Consider the following 23,901-nt stretch of genomic DNA (forward strand, 5'->3'; position numbering starts at 1 on the left):
GTAAGAAGAGACAAGGATAATAATAAGAGTAATAGTAATAATGTGAACACAATTTGAAACCTAATCACTCTGGATAATAAGCCAATATTACTATGGTACGTTTAAGGTGAGAACAAACAGTTTTTGAACACACAAAGGGGGTTTGAATTTTCGTATGTCTAAGGCTTCAATGAACCTTAGTATACTCTATTGGGTCCAATTCTAGCAGAGCGTTTCATGGTGAAAGTAGAAAACGACCAACTCCGTTCAATGATCAATCGATTCCACCTATACGTGAGATACATGGATGACACGTTTGTCGTTTGTGACAATAATATTGATTTAGATGATATTCTTTTAACTCATGCCACCCTTCCATAGACTTCACGTTAGAAAGGGAACGAGACCAATCAATTCCTTTTCTCGATGTACGTCTGGTGAGAAAAAGTAATGGTTTTTTAAAAAGATCCATCTTTAGAAAACAAACATGGAATGACCAGCTAACCAACTTCTATAGCTGCCTTCCGTTAAGTAGGAAGAGAAACCCTATCCATTTTTTATTCTATCGCATACATCAGATATGCAGTACGGAATGCATTAACGAAGAACTCGCATTCCTCGAGAAGACTTTGACGGAAAATGGTTACCCAGAACGGCTCATAGAAAAGAATATGAATAGAAGTAGTTACGACAATAATTCTAGTTGCTTCGTTCCGAAGAAAAACCTTTATATAAGTCTGGAATTTTAAGGTGATCGAACATCAGACGTAATCAGAAATCGTCTAACAACAACTATTAGAAGAACATTTAACGCGGCAAAGTTGCGAATAACCTTCACTAGTAGAAACTGATTTTCTGTATCCATAAAAGATAAGCTTCCGTGTCTGGTCGCCTCCATGTGCACCTACCAGTTCACCTGCTCTTGTGGAGCAAGGTACATTGGCCGTAGCCAGCGCTCGCTTTCAATTCGGATACGTAACATATCTCAGCTTAGTTCCATAAGGGTGAAAGGAAAGCAGTTAGGAGTTCTATACTTGAACACCTAATCTACTATAACCATTCTACAGATCCACAAATTGACTTTAAGGTTGTTTATATGATTCGTTCAAATCTACCCAGATTTCTTCGTATCCAACTCTTAAAAATAGCCTAAGCTCTTACCATCCAGGAGCTAAAACCGGAACTATGCGTACAAAAGAAGTACGTTTTATCGTTATCCTTAGCTTCGCTTTAGTTATTTCGATTATCCTATTATTATTATTAGTGCATTCCCCCCCTTTACTTATGTCTTATATTCTCATTGTTTTATTCGTAAATGCTCATCATATCACCTTATTTATTTTTTACACCTCTATGACCTTTAATTATTATAACAAAAACATTTTAATCATCTTATTATATTCCCTAAATCTATTGTTATTATTCATATTACGTAATCTAGTATTATAACCTTTTTATTAACTGTGTTCACATTTCCTCAAGGAATTAGTACTTTTACAAAAACAAAATTTTCATATATATACGATTGTACAGCTTGATAATAAATTCGTTGAAAAGAGATCCCTTCGCTGAAATTAGTGTTTTAATTTTAATGTTTAAATGGGAATTATCTGTCAACACTACAAAAGCCGAGTTATGGTCGATCTTATGGCCTGTTTCGATTATATGTTTAGTAATGGAAGATGATGGATGTTTATCCTCTGCTCTTATTGGGTCACTTGATTGTATTTGTTTCTGCAACCATGTTGGTACATGTTCATACACCCTAATTTTGTGATCACGATTGCTCCGCCCTATGTATGTGTGACCACACACACATTTAAATTGGTAAACACAGTGGGATGTGACACAATCGTTTTCATGTCTTTAGGGTTTTGGATGAAGCATGCACCTTGTTCTTTCTTTGATAATGACCTTTGCTGCGCAATACGTTTTGTTGATGACTGATTTAATCCCTTGTTTCAATAAAACGCCATTTGAATCACCTCTAAATGGTATGGTGATGTAGACAGGATTTTTTTCTACCATGGCTACAGTAGGTCTCACTGTACCATGAACTTTCCATTTATTTATGAATTTCAGAGGATAGACATTTTCCATTAACGTTTTATTTAGCAACCTAACATTATCATCAATGGCATCATTTGTACAAATACGATCAAATGTACGATCGAAATGTATTGCGCTAATATATCACATAGTTCTGATAATCTTTGTCTTATTATTACATTATCGAAAAAGGACAATATTCATGAATATTATTGTTCTCGGTTTATTTAAATTTATGTATGAAATCAAATGTATAAAGAGGCAAGTATGTTCATAAAATTTTAAAAACCCAGTACCATTAAAGCATATAAAATTACAAAAATGAAATAATAAATTGCAACTGCTGGATTTCCTACTAAAAAAACGTTCTTCAACATATAGCATAAATCTATTGAACACACAATGAACTACTAACATGGGATCAAATAAATAAATTTAAATATTGACATCTTAATGTTAAGTTGTTAGAGGTATCCGACAGCAAATGGTGAACCTAAATTTCGTGTTAGTTGGTATTCAACAGGAAGACGTACCTGGAACCTTGAAGAAGCTGATGCTCGTTGTGTGACTTGAACCCGCGTCACAATGTTTCAGTGGTTTAGAAGTTAGAGCTCAGATTAGTGGTCATATCGCAACTTGATCAATAGAATTCGATCAACAAGAGGGACTAGATAAACGTGACATAATAAGGTCACTCAATGTTGGCTCGCACTTTCAGTCTTAAAAGTTTAATATCATGAATAAGAAAAGTCATCAGTTAAATCAAAACTGCAAATCCAAACTATGGTATTAATGATTCATGAAGACAAACAAACACATAATTGACAAACGTGAAAAGATCAAAAGTAACAATAAGATCAAAAGTGATGCACTGAGACTATGATCATATCTGTTGACAATTAAGGCACTTACATGCGATAATCTATCTTTAGATTAAATAATAAGGTCAATTATTAAGTGTTAATTGTTTATTGCAATTCAAGTCAGAACCCATACTTATCTGACAAATCCACATATAGCATAAGTCGCTTATTATAATAATTTAAATGTTGAATATAAGCGAATTAGGTATCCACGCATTGTTTTATTTATCACTCATAAACTGAAAAGATTTAAATCCCAAAAGATTTAAATACTCAAAACCAATAAAAATCGATAGTAAACCATTATGTTACTGAGTCCTGAAAGTCAATAGACTTTTTTTACAGAGTAGTAAATTTATTATTATTTGTAGTGGGTTTAGATTGCTTCAACTTATTATCAAATTATAAATGCAAACAATATCTAGATATACATTGAAGCAGCCCAAATACTAACGGAGGCTTACATAACTCAGTCCTGAATATCAACTACGGAAAAACTTGATGCCTTAAAATTAAGAGAATTACTTGTTATACCTCGATGAATTTATATGTTACATTGTCATCTTCCATGTGATTCATTTCGAATTTTTTACTTCTATTAAAATTGATGAGTTTTTTGTTTTGGAACTTAGCTTGCAAACGTCCAGAAATATCCAAATCACCTTGTGATTCTTTAACATGTCAGGAGCGTATAACAATAGTTAATTATGTTGCTCAAAGATGTATATGTAAACGTTTTGTAACGGTCAAACACCAAACATGTTGTAAGTTAAGTTGTATATTTAACCATAATTCAAATGCTTTCCTTGATACATGTTGTTCATTTTACTAATTGTCTTTTTAACTTGTAAAACCATTTATGGAGAAATTTGTTTATTCATGATTATGTAGATGTAACTATTAAATTATCTCAGAAGTACTTATGATTAATAAATGTATGCGGAATTAAAAACTGGAGTCTTAACCAGATGTAAAATTATGTATATCATCTAAATGGACTATTATTAGTGATATGAAACCTTATAGAATTCGCTGGAACGACATTCGTAGGATATGTCCAAACCACTAAAGTCAATGTTTCAAGATGGTGTCACAAATTGCCGAGCACACGATGCCGAACCTCTGCCACTGGATGTCAGCAATATCTCGGAGGCAACCATGATCAAACACGGAGAGTCGCCTAACATCTTCGTCTCTGAGAGGCCAGGTTTCACAATCATACAGCAAAACTGCTCTCACTGACGCTCTGTAGATTCAACCTTTTGCAGCCAAACTAATATAATAAATGCTCCAAAAATGGCCCAAAGTGGCATAAGCCGCTCTGGCTTTCACTATACGTAAATTGATATCATCACTCACGCCACCACTACTACTCACGCAGCTACCCAGATACACGAACTTCTCGACTACCTATATCAACTCACCGCCCAGGGTGAGTGCAGGACCAGGGTCCTGCCAGTCCTTTAAGAGTACTTTGCACTTCAAAAGTGCAAAGCATGTACCATACCTACGGACAGTAACTGCCAACTGATTAAATGCAGATTGTATGGCTTTCGTTTCATTGCAAAGAAAGACAGTATCATCCGCATACTCAAAACCGAAAAATCTTTCTCTAGGCAACATTCACACCATCATTCCCTACATCCGTCAGAGCTGGTTTCAGAACGTCATCAATAGCAAAGTTGAAGATGACTAGTGAGATTGGGCAACCCTGCCTAACTCCACTAATTGAATGGAACAATGGAGAGAGGTGGTTTTATGTTCTCAATCTGCCTGTGGTGTTTGTATGTAGGGATTTCAAAATGTTAACAAACTTCTCAGGCACACCCTTCTTCCATAAACAATCCCAGAAAACAGTTATGTCCAACGAAACAAAGGCAACCCTGATATCAAGAAAACTACGTTTGTTGGTATGACGGTGTTCTAACATTTGTTGAGGGGGGAGATATGAACAATATATCCTTGAACACAACGAAAACCAGCCTGCTCCTCGCGAGTCAATCTTTCTCGAGCTTTGAACAATCTGCAAAATATGACGGAAGCCAAATAGTTTGGACACAATAGGATGTAAACTTATCCCCCGATAGTCGTTTCAGAAACGACGTGAACCTTTTTTGAGGATAAGGCCTACTATCGACTCCATTCCAAGATGCTAGAACACTCTCTAACTTCTAGACCTTCGTAAACAACTTAGTCAGTCCTTAAACCAGAATGTTACTACAATATCTGGGCCTGGTGATTTGTAGCACTTTAAGACTTGAAGTGCCTTGCGGATTTCCGCCTCGTTAGGTGGATCAGTTATCACGGGCTAAGAAGTATATGGCAGTACGTTGGTTTATGAAAACGGAGTTATTTCAATAACCACCACGGAAAATTATGCATCAAAGCTGAGCACAAGAATCTTTAGTGAATACTTGGTTTCCCGAATTAATTTGTTAATCACTGATTAACATGGAACTTCATTTCTCATGCAATTCACTGTTCAGAATGTCCAACTAATAACAACTTTTAGAGATTAGTATGGTCATCCATAAGAAAAATTTAGTAATGATTACGATTCTAAATATTACAAACATCATTCCCTGAGACAAGTGAATATTTATAGCTTATTCAAGTGATTACAGTACAGTTTCCGTTCATTATATGGTTATGTTTCCATAAAATAATGACAAAAAATTGGCTCTTGTTAAAGAATCATTTTCAGTAACTTTATTGCATGAATATGTTATGGTTGAAGCAAAAATATATTAACGCCATACTATTACTCCATAACGTTCTAAATTTCATAAACACAAAGCAATCATTCTTTGGTTCTTTAATAAAACTAATGTTAAGTAGAGCAGTATATTCTTGGCCATGATCACAGCGTTTGCTTCTGTATTTTTCCAAGCCACAACACAGTCAACCATATGGAAAGATTAAATGAAGTCTTTCATTTCATCATTAGATAGTAAAGTTTCTTTTTATATTTCTAAATTCATTAACTAAGGCTGTAAGGGAAATCGTACATCAAATTATGTTGGTTGTAAACACAACGATGTGAAAGTCTTCGAAGAGAAAGTATTTGATCCTAAAGTTCGTGATGGTTCTTGTGTTCAACGAGTTTCTTATTATTTTCAACCAATAAGTGAGTTATTATTTTATTAATTTTTTTAACTGAATCGCATGTCTTAGGAATTAAACTTGCATTGTAGAGTGTTATATAAAATATATCAGTGATGAAATAAAATTGTCGTTCACTATGTTCTGAGTAAGGAAGGATTCTGCTACTCGCCTTTCTTTGACGTCGGAGAAGACTATTTTGTATTGTTACTCTTGATCTAACTTTTAATTTCTACGGAGTTATTAGGTGGTTTTTTGTGTACCTAAGATGTTCTTTGGCTCGATTAAAGATTTCATGAGACAAATCTCCTATATAGAAGGCATCTCAATCAACACACTTTAATTTGTATACGCTATTCTGTGTTGCGATAATGGGGATATTATCTTTTATATGAGCTAAGACATTCCGAAGCGAGTTATTTGTTTTATTATATGTTTTGATTCTGTGTTGTTTTCAGACTCTTCGGAGTTCTTCTGTTGTGTCATAAGGGTACAGTAAAAATGCGGTAACAATGTACGGTAGTTCATTAGAACGATTACTTGACACTGAGTTGTCTCGTTTTAATGGATTTTTAATAATATTCATAGGGGAATCATTATATTGTAAAAAGTTAATAATGTACTTCTGTTCTTTTTGTTTATCCTTTCCAGATGTAGTACGCTTGTTGTCTCTTTTAAAGAGATTTAGGGCCAGAGAGATTCAGGCACTGGATAATGTACTAATTTTGAGTCATTATAATGATTAGATTGTGTTGGTTTTCAGTAAATAGTTAGATATAGAGCTTCATCTCAATCTATTTTAACTAAGCAACCTAAAAATAGTAGCTCGTCATATTTACTTCCATTTCCGTTAGTAGTTTAAAGTAGGATAATAGTTTCGTTTCTCTTTCATCCCTTATTCAAGTAAAGAAATGACAATCCAAACTCGTACCACATAATTACTAAACAAGTACTAATCATCAACTAGTTTTACACTTTTAGTGTGTGTATATTACAAAGATTAATCAGTAAGCATTCGAACTCAGATAAAAAGAATTACTATCGATGATGTTCTATTTATATACAGATTATTCTTTTGCATGAGCCATAGATTGTCTTAAGATAAAATCACTTGAATAATCTCAACACTAGTTCTTATTATTTTCTACTTTATTTACAATATTGCAATTACTACCTGTGCGTTTTCTACATTTATTTAAGCTTGTCCAAGTAAACCATCAATAACTTATCATAGTTGTCGACGTTTTAATGTTGAAGATTCTGTAACACAAGGAAATTATGAAAATAATCGGGTTGACCCTGGTTTAATCTACAGACTAGTTGAAAAAGTTACATGGAAAATCCAAGATTGTGATTGTCGTCGGTATTATGAATCATATTTTGAAGCATGTGGTTGTGATGATTCTGTTATCATTAATAATTTTGTAACCAAGAATAAATGTGATCAACAAACTGGAGTAATAATGAATTACAAACAAAAAGTGAGATTAGAAATTGTTGGAATTCCATATGAATATACCAAATTAAATCGACTGAATAAATTATCTGATGCCAAATGTCGTCCATATTATGTAATGGAATCTGTAAGGAAAATAAGTACGTATTTCTACATAAGATTTCATTTGATCACTTTTATCTTACTTAACATACCTCCGTAAACAAAGATTTTACATCCTTAGTTCATGAATACGTTTATAGTGATCGATGGTCTGTTCATTGTCAGGAAAACTCCATAGCTTTAGTTGTGATTTTCACATGAATTGGTAGATTATTTGAACTGATACGATTGATTAACATTAGTAATTCTGACATCATACTAGTCGAATAGTTAAATAATTGTGTTATATGCTAACGAAAAATAAATGGATGGTAACTGCTAGGAATTATATATATATATTTCTGTTGGATAACTATCAAGTAACTATATTATATGTATATTCACATTCCTTTTATTATAAGCTTCCATTTGACCTATTGACTACTACTATACGATTTACAGCATCTCACAATCACAGCCACTTTTGAGTTTGATTTTGTATAATCGTCATTTTCTGTTTTATGATATGACGCGGTCTGATTTATTTGCATATAAACCCAGTATGCCTAAAATACATGATTCATATTGTGGAGGCTGATTTTGATGTTCTGGACTGAACTGGCTGGGTTAGGCGAGAAACTTCTATTTCAGAGGACCAATAACAACTCAGAGTTGACTCTAGGTTGCTCGTACTACTTTATGCGTCACTGGTTTGGCACAGTTTCAAGGTCGTATAAGCCGGCGTTCTGATTGCCTATTTAGTCACGTGATATATGCCAGGGCTTAGGACATAACTAATCGGACACAGAGTTCATCCAGTTTTCTATGCTTTTCCATGGTTCTGTGATGTAAACTGTATAAAGTCGTTTCAGTAGTATGGATACAAATACTTAACAAGATGGATGGAAATAGATTCTTCAACTTATCAAAATAATCCTTCTTTGTATTAGAAATACTTTCAACTGTTTATAAGATTTTATGATAAAAAACAACTCATTAATTTCGAGTCCACTGAATGTTTGCATCCTTAAAACAAAATTTACATCTGAGTAAATAATGACCATGGAAAATTATTTTCAGTAGTCTTAGTATAATCATCAACAGTTATTCTAGTTTCATTGATCTGCCAGCAATACAATAACTACCAAACACTTTCTATGTTTTAATATTTTTAGTCTGTCCTGAAGCCAAAACTTCTATTGGTCCATGTGAACCTGGTGAAAATGGTCGATCATACAGAGCCATCAAAGTGCATAGATGGAAACAATCCAACTGTGTCTGTCAAAATTTACCACCAATGTTAATAGAAAAACAAATATGCAGCTGTCTTCCTGTTCGATTACAAAAGAAATGTGTTGGTTATAAAAATAAACTACAAATTTATGTTATTAAAGAAAAACTTATCAAAACTAAATTATCGTCTGGTAAATATAAATATGAATGTAAAATAGAACAAACAATGAAAGAAAATATTATCCGTAAGTAGTTTTAAAACCGAAATACTGTTGGATATTTACTTTATAACAATACTCGGTAAAACTCTCATACTTATGACCTTGAGAAACATATCAGCCAATCAGATTGTGCTTAGCTATGAAACAACTAATGGTAAAATGTAACAATTCTACTATGTAATAATAGTTTAAATGTAAGTAATTAACCAGTATGTATTAGAGTATTCTTTTTAGTAAAGGAAAAAAGTTAAGTTTCATCTTATGAGTTGGGTTTTCGCCACTAACTGGCATCAACTATAATGCAAAGACTTTAAGGTTAAGTACTCGGATATAAACTAGTTATGAGTTAGAGTTAGGGTTTTCATCAAGAACTGACATTAGCTACAATCCAATAATTCTTTGTAACATTTTTTCAAACTTAAAGAGCTCGGATTAACATTTTGAGTCGCAGAGATTAATACCCATTTATGCAAACATTCTTGGCTATGAATTGTATCACATCATCCACTTAAACTGGATTTACACCCGAAGAGTTTTGTAATTTAATTTAGGCACTTGATCATATACACGTTTTGGTTGCATATAACGTATTTTTATTGATTCCAAGCATACTAGAAACTAAATATTGTCTATTTACTCTTAGTTATCAATAAAATACAAGCTACGTTGCTCTTCACTATCATTTACGCGCAAGATTCGACGGGGTCTGTTTTAATTTCCATCGATTCATTCAAGACTGTCAGTATAGTGTAGTTTTACCTAATATTGATGTTAGAAAAAGGTAATTTTTCTTATAACAATGAGGTAGTTAGCCTTTATATGCATGAACTGCAACCACCATTTAGTCTCTCCTACAAAATATTTATATTCTGTTAATTAGCTGTTGTAAACAGTGCACATTTTAATTGTTACCTAGCAAGTTATTTATGTACAAGCGAGAAACTAGTTATACCAATAAACTCTAACAATTGTAAAGTCATAGGTTGTCTTTGACTCTATATGACCTTAAATACAGGGTAAACTGACTTTTATATTAAAAGAACTAAAATGTGGTTAGTAATTATATGGTACTCTTTACAATTACATAAAATGTTTGGAATCTCATAGCATGTACTCCAGCAGTATTACTTAATAGATTACTCCACAAGTCCATAAAAGTCTGAAAACATTTGAACATACTGAAACGCCAAAATAGTGTGTGATTTTTGAGTAAATTGATTCTTATCATAGGGAGGTTTTGTGGAGATTTTGGTTATTTTATAGCTGAATTCATGAGTCAATTGAAGCTAGACCACTATGTATAACCTGGAATCACTAGATTTCGTTTGAAATAGTTGTTGGTAACTACATTTGTCAAGTGTTTTTTAAACCGAAAAAGATATCGTCATTGAACCGCAACAACAACACGTCCACGGTTCATTTCACATTTACAATTATTATTTTTCATGTTGTTGTTTTTAAAAAAAAATCGAGTTTAGAAATCGATCTTTTACTTCGAGAAAGTGTCTATGTCATCTTGAACTGTTGTTATTATGATTGTTGATTTCATTGGTATTGTGTAACTGCCAGGACATTCACCATTTTACCAAGCTAAATAATCGCAACTTCTCTCATCTTTCTTGCCGTTGATTACGTAATAATCTGTGTTGATTAGTTTTTTCCCACATAAATTGAATTTGTGTGATTGTAGAAGGTAATTCTGATCACTCTTCACCAATAGACCTAACTATTTAATTAATGTTTCGTATGAGATAGCATTTCTTAAATATTTTATTTGTTAGTTCCATGCTTATACTTAGAAGTTTAAAGGAGACGAAATTAAGGTAATTTACTACAACCTACACTATCTATTGTGTTTGCGAAGTAATTTGGAAATATCAGTGATCAGAAACAACAAAAGTTCTTGTAGCAAAGACTATGAACAAAGATATCAAATACTTGTAAAGTGTTCATAGAACAAGGTTTTAGAAATTTCTAATAAACTACACTGCTATAAAAACCGAGGGTCCGGGGTTCGAGTCCCTCATGTGGGATCGTGGATGTGCACTGCTGAAGAGCCTTATACTAGAACGAAACAGCCGACTAGTGTTTCCAGATTTTCAGTGGTGGTCTAGCTTAAATCGACTCATGAATTCAACTATATTGGTTTATGTTTTCTTTATCCTAATAGCGATTAAATTTTATATTCAATTTTTCTAGAATGTCCAAAAAATATTCTTCATTATTCCGAATGCAAAAATGGTAAAATGAAAGTGATTGTTAAAGTTTACAAAGTTCATAATTGTAAATGTCAAGAGTCTATACGACGTTTACAAGTACAATGTAATAAACCAGAAAAATTGAAAAATATCAAACAAGTTGAACCTAAATCACCGAAACATATCTTAACTACTGTAGAACAAATTATAGATTGTATTGATTTACTTCCTTCTGAAAACTGTCAACAAATTAGTCGATCATCACAACGTATCTGTGAGAAATCTAGTCGATTATCTGATTTACTATGTCGTCGAACATGTCGTCGTTGTTTAGGTACGTTTTTTTATTGAGCGTATTATTTAATTTATATAAGTTTATTATTGTTATATCCGGACGATCAATAAATGAGTGGTAACCGTTAGGAATTATTTATGGACTAATATTTTACACATATTCCTATTGTATGACTATTCCTTTCACTATAAACTTTTATTTGACCTATTGACTATTATCATACAACTGAACATTCTTAAGAGATTCCCAATTTATTAGTAACAGTCTCTAACAATCACAGTCACTTTTTGGCTTGATCATGTATAATTGTTATTTTCTGTTTTATGTATGTCTGAATTATGATTCGTATCGCGGAGACTCATTTTGGTATTCTTGACTGAACAGGATGGATTAAGAGAGAAGATACTATTTCAGAGGACCAATTAGAACTCTAGGCAGCTCGTACTGTTTTATGTGTCGTTAATCTGATCGTATAAGTCAGTATATTTAATTGGCAACCGTATTACGTGATAATTGATAGGCAAAGGACAAAACAATTATTACTTTTCAATTGAGTCAATCTAAAGTCTGTTCAAAAGTACTCAAAACATTCTCATACAGCCAACAGTATTTACACCTTGAACTGTTGTAATAATACTAAAAACGGGAAAGAGTAGAGGCTATCATGTTACAAATCTGTGCAATATTGTTTACCACACTTGAAATTATTCGGTTACTTAGATCACGAACCAACCTACCTTAATTAACCATTAAAAATCTGAAAGCAGTGAGACTCCCCAGCAGCGAATATCCATGACCTCATAGGGAATAGCGTTTATGACTTTCAGGTTCCGTGTCGATAGCTTAAACTTTAGACCATTAAGTTCATCAAAATTTAATTCATTTGTGATGACCACTTTTATTCTCTCCCATTTTTTCTAAAGGTTGTGAATTGAGCAATATCAGATATCAAATGATCAGTGCAAATTACCCATGTCCTGAAAATAATCAAAATATTTTGAACAACTTTCTAATTAAAACTATGTCAACAACACTTACATTAGCTTCATGTAAATTAGCTTGCGCTAATAAAACTAACTGCTTAAGTTTCATTTATTCTATGTCACATGAATTTGATTCAAATATAATTGATAAAACTACTAAATGTATGTTGTACAGAGTAGATCTTTTAGCGATCAAGCAACACCATCATGAACAAAAACATCAACAACATTCGACCGGTATTATTCCACAACAAACTAGTCAGAGATTCGATTCAGTCTTTTCGCCTATGTATACTAAAACATGTTTTGCATTCCGTAAAATTTGCAAACACAGTGAGTTCAAAAATATTTCTTATAGAGTATATGATAAAAATTTTCCCGTAAAAGTTGTTTAATGTCAGTATATACAGTGAGCAATCATGACCAACCGTTTTTAATCAAGTTGAGGAGATTATATTATTTCTGTTATTTAGAATGAGATCTATATGACATAATTTGGTTGATTCATCTTAAAGGCACTAAATGTTTTAGACTTAATGTTTTGTCCTTATTGATAAACTTTTATCAAGATTCGACACGGCTGTCATTTACATTATCTTATGTCATAATTATTCTTTGTTATTACAACAGGAAGCCCTTTTTCTTTCAGATTTACAAACGCTCTAAGCGCAACAGATACCTCACTAGTTGAGGTTTGTAACTAATTTATGTTTATTCTTCATTAAAGAATTGCCTTTTAGACAAATTGTTGTTTTATGAACTTTGGTTTCGCGCGTATCTCAGTCGTATGGCTGGACGCTTCGATAAATTTATCACTTAGTATGTTTGTCATTTAAGTTCAATTGATCTCTATAATCTTATTCTTGGTTATCATAAAACTAACTTCCGTTAAAAATTATAATATCTTGACTTCACGAGAAGAGTTTACTTACTAATGACACTTTAATCACTATTTCATCGTACGTTTAGTACTAATTATCAAAGTGATTACAAGAATACCGTAAATTTGTGATAATTTTGGATTGTCTGAGGTATGTGATCCGATTGCAAAACTCTCTTACCCGTTCTGAATAAAATCATTAGCTCATATGTCAAGTAGTGTTGAACTTCCTGTCAAATTATTTTAATTCTATACTTAAATATTATTTCATTATTTAAGCATTTCTCAAATATCTTTATTGGTCATATTTCCTGGATTATTTATCATAGTACAACTTTTTGATGCACAAACACTAAGGTAAATGAAGATTTTAATAAAAGACTTAATGATAATATTGGATAAACGAATAGTTATGTAACATATTTGATTTACTCGAAAGATGATTGTTTCTCAAACCAACTAAACGTGGTACGAAATCCTTTGTGGATTATATTTCCACTAGTAGTTTCACATTGGAGCCAAAATTTTTAAAATTCATTTAAATATCGTTGGTTGGATGAGTGTGTGAAGAGTGTGATTATACAAATCTAAGTATTATCAGATAACAATCAAACAAGTACTATGTTCTCATTCATTATTGTTTTCAATAATCAGTAGTCATTACCTGATGACCATTTTAATCATTTTTCAACAGCTTGTTCAAGCCCAAAATTGACAGAAATTTCTAAATGTGAATGTAAAGTCTACAAAAACCATTATGACTATCCTTCAGAGTCACCGAAGTTTAAAACTTCTTTACACTGCTCTAAACGTATTAATGTTCAATATTTCATTCAATCAAAATCGGGTATTTGTCAAGAACAAAATTGGCAAGGCTATACTCCCTGTAGTAATCCAAGATATCGTGATTTATCATTAAGGAATTTAAATAACTGTAATAATCTAAAATCATCTTTATGGTGTGAAGCGGAGCTAGCAGATGATCAAAGGAAGTGTAAAGATGTAGTGTTCAGCAGGGTAAAAATTATTTTGTTAAATTAATTGTGTATATTTATGAACATTTCTGGGTTTTTTTAAATAATTTTGTTGTATATCATGAAAAAAGAAATTGAACTAAAACATTTTAGGATACAAACGTTTGAGATTCAAAATAAACTCATATAGCCTTTACTCTTTTCAATTATCTCAATGTTGATCACGTGATATTAATTATTAGTGTAGGCTTGTGGAGATTATTAAGTTTTTGATTGAGATGATGAACCGATTGATAATTACCATGTGCTCACTAGTAACTAGCTTCGTGAGGGAATTCTCGGAGTTATAGTGAGAAACCGTGACTAGTGTAACTAATCCATGTCGGGTAGAGTCAGGTATCTACCTAAATACAATGGAAGATGGTCGCGCGATTTCGTGGATTGGTTGAGGTACGACATTAACACCATTGAATGCCGGCTCAGTGGTCTGGAGGTTAAGCGTTCGCGTGCAAGATTGATGGCCATGGGTTCGGATTCCGAGAGCGGAATCGTGGATGCCCACTGTTGAGTAGTCCCACGATAGGACGAAACGGATATCCAGTGTTTCCAAATTTTCAATAGTGGTCTAACATTAATCGGTTCGTGATCTCAATCAAAAACATGGTATTAAATTCTAGTCTCCTTAGTTTTGTGTAAAGTTACTAATTTGATTAAAATAAAGTTACTTAAAGAGAGAACAGGTACTTAGTGGAGAATAAATTCGGAAATCAATTATTTGAATCGAAAGAATGATATCTATTGGGAAATATAGCATCAAAAAACATTATAGATCAAATGATTCCAATGACATTATACCAAACTTCCTTTGTTACGTATTTACTGAATAAATTTATAGCAACAGAAATTAATATTTCTTTACAATAATTGACTTAATTTATTAGTATGTACTTGGTGAACATTTCAGATCATTATTGCTATATGAGGATTCTGCCCAATTTTCTTCTATCAGATTCATTATGTTGAAGGATATCTTTCTTCGATACTCATTACTATTAAAGAAAATGTTATTACTTTCACAATATATTGAGATATGGTTATCATTTCCTTGCAGAGATGTAACCTATGAATCTAGAAATTCGACTATAAACCATTATGTGATGAATTCACATAAATTTCATATATTTCGGTCTGTCTCATCAATTGATACCGTAATGATTCATAGATTATTATCGTTATGTAAATATATATGTTCTTAAATTGTACGATATTTATAAATCTGTTTATGTTGCAAGTTATTAAAGGGTTTCTTTGACTTAATATCTTTTGACTATATAATAAACAGTAAATCTATGTTTTACATTTTATACCATGTCTTTTATTAGTTATGCTCTAAAACATGTGGCCTTTGTACCTGTTATGGTATAAATATATTCAACGGAAAATGTGATTCAAATGGATATAAATTAAATACTTATATAATTTATAAGACTCATCCAATTAATCGTATATGTATTATTGAAGTGAAAAAGCGTTTGTCAATTTGTGAATGTAAGTTACTTTTAATTTAGTTTCCTAGAATTTATTTTAATTAATGCTTTGATAATATCAATCTATCATTAACTTTATAACAATTACTTCTTTCAATTTTACAAGATTAAGAGATTCCGGGAAAAGAATGACTTAAATCTCAAAATTATGTGTATTATCAGTAACTGGATAATCACATAAAAATTAAATTACAAACGTTTGCTAATCTATAACTTTAAGAGGTTTTGGCTTACCGATGTTGGGATTCAGTATTGCTTAGAAAACTACAGCTAGAATTCATGTGCTCCTTACAGAAGTGTCGTAAATAGAACGACACAGAATTCTTGAATCCCACTGTTAACCATTGTAGAAAATGGAGAAAGTTATGTTGTTAAAAGTTCCTTCAATAGTACATACACATTTCAGGATGGGATATAGAATCCGTAAAATATACAATAATCATACATGCGTACGATTCACTGAATTTAAGTTGAATAACTATGGGATTTTGTGGGTGCTGTAAACTATTAATAAGATTTTTTTTCAAAATAACTTCATTGTTTCTCTTATAAACTTTAATTTTCATATTACCCCATAAAAAGAAACTTCAATTTACCTAATATTCAATTTTCAGACTGTCCGATTGGAACATTTGAGCATGTACGTGAATGTGATAAACTAACTAGATCACGCACAGTTAACAAAATTACTGCTCAGCTAGTTAAAATTTCACCAAATATTGACGGAAAACCACGATTCGAATGTTCAATTCAAACAAAAAATTTTAAATTTGATTGTGGCAAATGCTTAGCTGCATACAGAAACAAATACTCAATAACTTCTTGTAAACGATACCCAATGAAATCAGCACAAATGAAGTCGGTTTATCAACTAAATTTGATTACAGAATATGTGATCAGTGAGAATGGTTGTTGCAGAACAAAACGGTAATCAATTTTTAATTATGCTAATCGATTAAACTGTGTATAAACTTTACTTATTTTGATAGCTTAGAATCTTTTGTTGATTTTATTTAATATTTAATTCAAAGAAGTCTTTATGTTAAACTGAATCAATAGACGGCTTAACTATTGTTAATGACATTATTACTCACTTCAGATTATTCATCTCCACATGTACTGGTTATTTTGCAAGCGAAACACATTAACACATCAATCGTTTCTTATAGTAGGCATTTGAATTTGTAGAGACATGTTTCTTAGTTATTCTACTGGTTAATCCCACAGGGAGGAGTCGTGGATGCTCACTGATGAGAAGTCCCATACTAGGACGAAACGGCCGTCCACTACTTCCAGGTTTTCTATAGTCGTCTAGCTTCAATTGACTGATGAATTCAACTATTAAATTAATATAATATCCACAAAACCTCTCACTAATTACTAAACCATCTAGACAATATTACGTATAATCCCATCTTTATTAGAAGGGGTTTTGTGGAGACTGATTTAGAACTTTCAATAGTTGAAATCATGAGTCTGGGTTCGAATCTCACAGGGGGCGGGATCGTGGATGCGCACTGCTGAAGAGTCCCATACTAAGACGTAACGGTCATCCAGTGCTTCCAGGTTTTCCATACTGGTCAAGCTTTAATTGACTCATGATTTTAACTATTGAAATTTCTAAAAAAATCTCCACAAAACCCCTTCTAAGAATAATCATCTACTCACTGGTGACTGACTTCAAGAGGCATTTCCTGGAGTTCTAGTGAGAAGTCGTGACCAGTGGAGTTCAACCTGGTCTGTTGTAAGATATCAGCTCAATGAAGACAATGGTGTACGGTGGAGCAATTTCGTGGATTGGTATAATCTTATCTGTTAAATAATTCAAAAAACATTTAGTTGTAGAGTAGAAATACTTATTCGAATGATTTTCCATTCGAGTGCAATATTATTTAAAGCATTTACTGATGAATTATTATGAACTGTTTAATACTAAAATGTAAATTCATTTATATTTCCAATGGAGATGTGAGTTAACTTGGTGAAAAATAAGTCGAAGTGTAATAATCCACTTGTATCAGTTAATGGTATCCTTTGTAATGTCAGTCATTATTTTAAGCCCATATTTCTTATTCTAGCTTTCGGACATTCCATTCTATTCATTCTACTTGAGTCATATTTTGACCTTGTCAATTATTCGCTTATCAGTCTCGACTGTTTTTATATGAGCGTATATGTGTGTACACTTCATTATCCCATGACTCATCACATGTCTGTAGTTTATTTTTGTCTGGCTACAAATATTGAGTAACGCTTGACAAATATGGAGTTGGCTTCCCAGCCATGTTCACTGCGTGTCCTTGTGCTTCGCTCTGTTTCATTCGTTTCATATACAAAATATATGTATTCGCAAATCAATTCTCGTTATTCGACTTATTTAATTCCGTTATTGACTGACGCGATTCAAGTCGACGATTATATACGAGAATAGGTGATAACAAACATTCGTACGATCTAAATAGGAGTCAGATCCATGGGCCACTAATATAGTGAGCCCTTCAACGAATATCGTCCGATCTAAACGACGACAAAATCAAACTATGGGCCTCCACCAAAGACTTCATTGTTCTTGCATTTTCACCGTTTCCATTCTTTACTTTTCGACCCTCTTGTCTCTCTGCTGCTAGACCTTCGGTTCACGACTAACATCATATACTACTCATGTCAATATAAGTAGCACACACCACAATACTAACTACAATAGAATATAGATAATTACCGTTTAGTGAAATACTACCATTTCTTGAAAGTCATTTGATTCGACTGCATACTTTTATAGACTTATCCTTAAAGTAAAATACAGACTACTTATATCTGGATGTTTTACGTTTTAAGTAATTTTATTTATTTATCGGTAGACTATAAAAATAGTATGAATCATTTCATCTTTTTTCTAAAGATATAAACAGTAATACATAATAGCATATATAAGGTTGTCATAGCCTTTTACATTAAGAAATATTCAGTTGAACTTATTGTAATGATTTGTCGTTAAAAGTATATTGTTCATTATTAATGTTTCTTGTAATATATTTTAATTTTTATTAAAGAACTGAAAGAAGATTTAATTGTGAAAATTGTCCATTACCTCAAATTAAACATAGTCCATGTTACAATAAACAAAGATTAAAACATATTATATTCTATACTCGACCATGGGTTACTTCATCTTTAAAAGCAAATGAATGTATTCAACGAACAATAACTAAACGTGAGAAATGTTCGGTAGATCATCGATTACCTAAAGGTATGATAGTATTTTTTCTAAAAACGTAAAACTTTTTCTCCATTTCCTTATAGATCAGATTACTGTAGTGAGTATAGATGTAATCGAATGAAACATTTAAAATTATAAACATATTTGGTATATATTGTTATTAGTTATTTAATTTCCAATCTTAAAACATTGTCAATAAACAAAACATCATTAAAACCAAAGTTTCTTTTTGACGGAATTATGTTCTCTTAGCTGGATGGTTTGGTCGTGAAACTTTCATTGTTCTTCTGAACGACAAACTTCAGATAGAAGTGGTTTCTAAAGTTTCTTCAAATGATATCCCTTTACAGTGAAGACTTGCTTACAATTCACTAGCCATACTTTTTAGAATAGAAGGATACGAAAATGTTTTAAAATGATATTAGTTTGTTATCAAAGAACATTTGTGAGGAATAAGAGTGTGAAATTATTAAGTGAAGTACGATAAGTAGCAATTACATGAGAATATTAAAACAATGACTAAGGGTTAAAAAAATATAAATTAAGTGAATATACTATGGATTAGATACCAAGAAATAATTATTAACATTAGTCCAACCCAATTTCACCATTAATTTGATTAAACAATTGTTAAAAATTACCCTGAAATATTTATTCCTAATCCACCAAGGGAATACTGTTAGTTTGAATTCACTCATTAGGAGCGATTATAAGTAATCATGTCACATTCCAATACTTAAGTTCTATTACTCTGTAAAGCGATTAGGTTTATTTTCCTTCAGTGTGTTGTTGAATAACTTGTTTAAGTGTGGGTGTTAGATATTCTGCTAAGAACTAAAGTAAGTGACCAAACACGGACACTGTTAGATAGAAAATACAAGATAACTAATATGAGGCAAAGTATGCCGTAGAAGCACAGCTATCTTTATCTATTCGTTTTTGAACGTTTAATTAGTTCACACTCTCTACCTCCATTAAATATTTTTCCTTTCATTTAGAAGGTAAACGCTGCATATGAGAATGTAATTTTCAGTGGAGTTTTCATTTTATACACCCGAGGTTGCACACATCTGTCTGTTATGGACACGTCGGTGTAGTGTAACCCAATATGTTGGGGGAAAATTACAAATACGGTGAAAGTTAGGGATTGAAATAAACTCGTTTACTTAACATAGAGAAAACGGATCCAAGAACTCTCATTAAAATTCCTTCCGTTCAAAACTCAAACTGGCTCTCCAATGCGTCTAAAATTTCCCACGTTCGTAAATTTGAAAATATCTTTAATGGAAGTAAAACTAGATTAACAACTTAGTTCCTCGTTTGAATCAACTAGTTTTACAAATTTATAGGCTCTATAATTGCTCTTAGAATTCACATAAACAGAAAACATAACAAAAATTAACAAAGTGATTTATTTGACAAAATTAGTGCACATAAGATAAAAATATCTTTTTATTTATAAACTTTTCTTGTTAACCCCATCATTTAGTCATTTTTTTATTTTGTTTTATACAGATGAATGCCGGGATTCATTAACACGAATGGATTGTATTGTATTAAAGCAAAGTAGAAAATGCCGTCTGAATTCAGAGGAAGCTCGTAGTCTGTGTGCCAAAACATGTGGCTTCTGCAATTGAGCAATAAGACAATAATAGTACATTCATTCAACTAGTAAATAAATACACAGATTAAATTGTATTTCAAATGGTTTTTTAATTTTCAGTTCTGTGAGAGTATACTTCCTAAAATAATGCATCCCAATAGTGTTTTCTGTTATATGTTATGAAGCGCGACCCCACATTATGTTAAGTCTCATGTTTGTTAGATAGTAATATTTGTTTACATTTTGATTCCGGTTGGTTATCCGTTAAATGGTTTCTATCAACGTGTCCTTTGGGTCACAATTTAATATATGCGTCATTATTGCATACGATATTACTTTGTTTCAAAGATCCTAACCCAATACGTTATTTTTTTACTTTCGATTACCTGTAAGGATAGTGACACTTAAGACTTCTTAGACAGTATTGCACGTTAAGATCTTAATTCCCAAGTCACTCCAATATCTTTCAACTGCCCACTATTTACACAGATTTATCATTCATACAACTTTCTCAGTTGGTATAAAGTTTTTTAGTGGCTGTGTTTTATTCCGTTATGGTTGACCGATAACGATGCCAATGAGATAGATATTCTACTTAACTTCGCATGTATTCTGCCAGCTAGCCGGATTAATACAACGTAGATAATAAAGCTGAAAACGATCAGTGTTTCGAGTAAGTATATTACACATATTTTTATATACAGACAGGATAAGGGGTATCTATTCTACTCAAAATATCACTTATTTTGGGCGTTAATATAATTCAAGATGATGCTAGGAGGGAGACAGGTATTTGATAAGATAATAATTGTGCAGATTCACAAGCATAGAAAGACTTATACTCATAGATTAACGAGGACATGAATAAAATGATGGTTTTACAGAAGGTCACAATCGCCTATGTAAAGAACATTTATTCGGAGGGTAAAAGTGACTCGGTAAAATCATACTGAGTTATTGATAAATCGTCTGACTAAATGCTTGGATTGGTACCCTTAGCTCTTCTAAAACTTCCAGGCTAAATCTACACGACAACTTGAACACCAGAAGAGGCGCGAAATATGGAAAGGACGCTATACTCCGAGGTTAGTTCATGTACAGAAAATTGAGGGTATTTATAGCAATTCAGATGACCTTGGGCTTCTAGAACCCTACTGAATATAATAACAGGATAGGAGATCATTCAATCAGAAATATGACATGTGACTCTCCACTTTCTATATGCTTCTGAGAAACTTCCATTCAATATTGATTAAATAAAACGTTTTCAGGGCCCTTCTGGGCTTTTTTCGAGGTATATGCTCGATCTCCTAACACTTATATAAGTCTTTACACAAGCCAGAACGAAATAAGTAGGCTAATGATAACAGAGAAGCTGCTAAAACAAATTACCTCTACCACCGGTGATACAGAAATATAATTTTTAATAAATAACTGTTAGAAAATAAATTATACGTGAAAGATATGCAAAGTACCAACTTAAAAGCTCAATTCCAAGCCCTCACGTGGAGCTGCTGGGTAGTGAGAGTAACCTTGCTACCTAATTTGAGTGGTCGGTGGAGATCGGACTAATTCATCAATCCTATGTTGTACTTGACGCTAACACTCCAAGATCCAGGAGTTTAAGCGATTTCTCCACTAAATCGTGTCCACGCGATGAATACATGAGACTCAGAAAGCGGATTCTAGTCCACATAAGCCTAACGGATTTAGTAAGTGAGGCTTAACTAATCTCAAGTGGTAGGAACAACAGCTTATATATAGTTTGATGACTATTGAGGATTAAGTGTACACTACGGAAATGTCATACATACTCAAAAAAATCGATACATTGCATGTTTGCGATCATATATTAAAGTGTTAGTATGTGATTACGACTAAATGTAGTATATCACAAGCGCATAAAAGAATAAAAATTCATTTTTAGAGTGATTATGTGATCAAAGAAACACGTTATTATAAGTAATTCTTCATGTTGTCAAAACAAAGCGTGATAATTTACCAACAGTTTATCCGCATGAGAGATTTAGAAAACTCGGAAGTAATGTAGGTAGACGAATCGTTTGTAAGTATCATTTCCCAGGCTACCACACAAAGGATTTTAATTTCTACTTGTATTGTATAATTAATGGCGATTACACCTTATATTTTTATATCCTATCCCTCAATTTACGTTTGTTGTTCTAGATTTATCATTAATTAGCTATTTTGCTATTACTCTGAATTTGAATCACACATAACTAAGTTATACATACATTATAATTCCTTGTCCAAGGTTGTTGTGTGGTCAGATATTTTAACCATATTACTGTATGAGTGTGATACTGTGGAGTATTTAAATTAATGTACGAACTAGGAATCCCAGAAATAACGCAATTTAACCAAGAAGTACTAGATGAGCACGAGCGAACTTATTGTATTTGGAATTCGAAATCAGGCAGTCATTAAGTACAAAGGAAGCATTAATTCATACAAACACCACATCCACCACAGCTTAAATGAGAATCCAAATTTCTACAATCAATTGTATCTCTCCTCCTTAAGTTCATTCTGTGTCTTTCCGACAGTGCATTGGATGTAGACTCTGTATTATCTAGAATGTACTCATTAGTATTAGAATTAACAGCCGAAATCAGGACAGACTCACCTGGTTCCTGAAATTGTATATGATCAACGTGTCGGCTGAGTATACTTAAGTCACTGATATCTAGAATTCGTACCATAAACTTTGCAACACTATCCTCCCCAACGAAATAATGTTGAATCTTTATATCCCAAAGTTATGTATAATGTGGCTTCATTTACAACATATTTCTCAAATTGACTAGCGTATTCATTATAAGTGACTTCATGATAAGGATAAACAACAGTTGATATGAAATTATCCGAATTATAATTCAAATCGAGCCCATTTAGTATTCGTGCCTCCTATTAAACAAGTTTTCCACAAGAAATAAATACATTATGAGGACTGGTAATACTTGACATGACATCAGGATTTGATTCTTCCGAAATATTTTCCTCAAATTTATTAAGAATGTCGTTAGAGAGTAAGGGATCATTAGAAAAATCAGCATCTATCAAAACTGCACCTGATTTTCGATCATGATTTGATTCATTCAACATATTTCCCTCAGATTTATAAGAAATTTCATCAGAACTATGTTAGTCGTTAGAACAAATCGCATCTGGTTCAATAAAATGTGAAATTCAATAAGAA

General features: G+C 32.3%; 1 protein-coding gene across 1 annotated transcript in view; it reads left to right on the plus strand.

Moving 5' to 3' along the window:
- Positions 1-20,715, plus strand: part of MS3_00010406 (uncharacterized protein) — a gene marked incomplete at both ends in the record, with an annotated part of 131,979 nt that extends 111,264 nt beyond the window's left edge. The window contains 11 exons of the mRNA XM_051218773.1: positions 3,524-3,655; positions 5,881-6,018; positions 7,194-7,589; positions 8,706-9,008; positions 11,184-11,516; positions 12,401-12,793; positions 14,035-14,357; positions 15,697-15,862; positions 16,476-16,788; positions 18,912-19,108; positions 20,594-20,715. Of these exons, the coding sequence (XP_051071661.1) occupies positions 3,524-3,655; positions 5,881-6,018; positions 7,194-7,589; positions 8,706-9,008; positions 11,184-11,516; positions 12,401-12,793; positions 14,035-14,357; positions 15,697-15,862; positions 16,476-16,788; positions 18,912-19,108; positions 20,594-20,715 (2,816 nt within the window). The remainder of the gene's footprint in view (positions 1-3,523; positions 3,656-5,880; positions 6,019-7,193; positions 7,590-8,705; positions 9,009-11,183; positions 11,517-12,400; positions 12,794-14,034; positions 14,358-15,696; positions 15,863-16,475; positions 16,789-18,911; positions 19,109-20,593) is intronic.
- Between the last annotated feature and the right edge of the window lie 3,186 nt (positions 20,716-23,901).

The sequence above is a fragment of the Schistosoma haematobium genome, chromosome ZW (genome assembly GCF_000699445.3).
Source record: "Schistosoma haematobium chromosome ZW, whole genome shotgun sequence".
Taxonomy (NCBI): domain Eukaryota; kingdom Metazoa; phylum Platyhelminthes; class Trematoda; order Strigeidida; family Schistosomatidae; genus Schistosoma; species Schistosoma haematobium.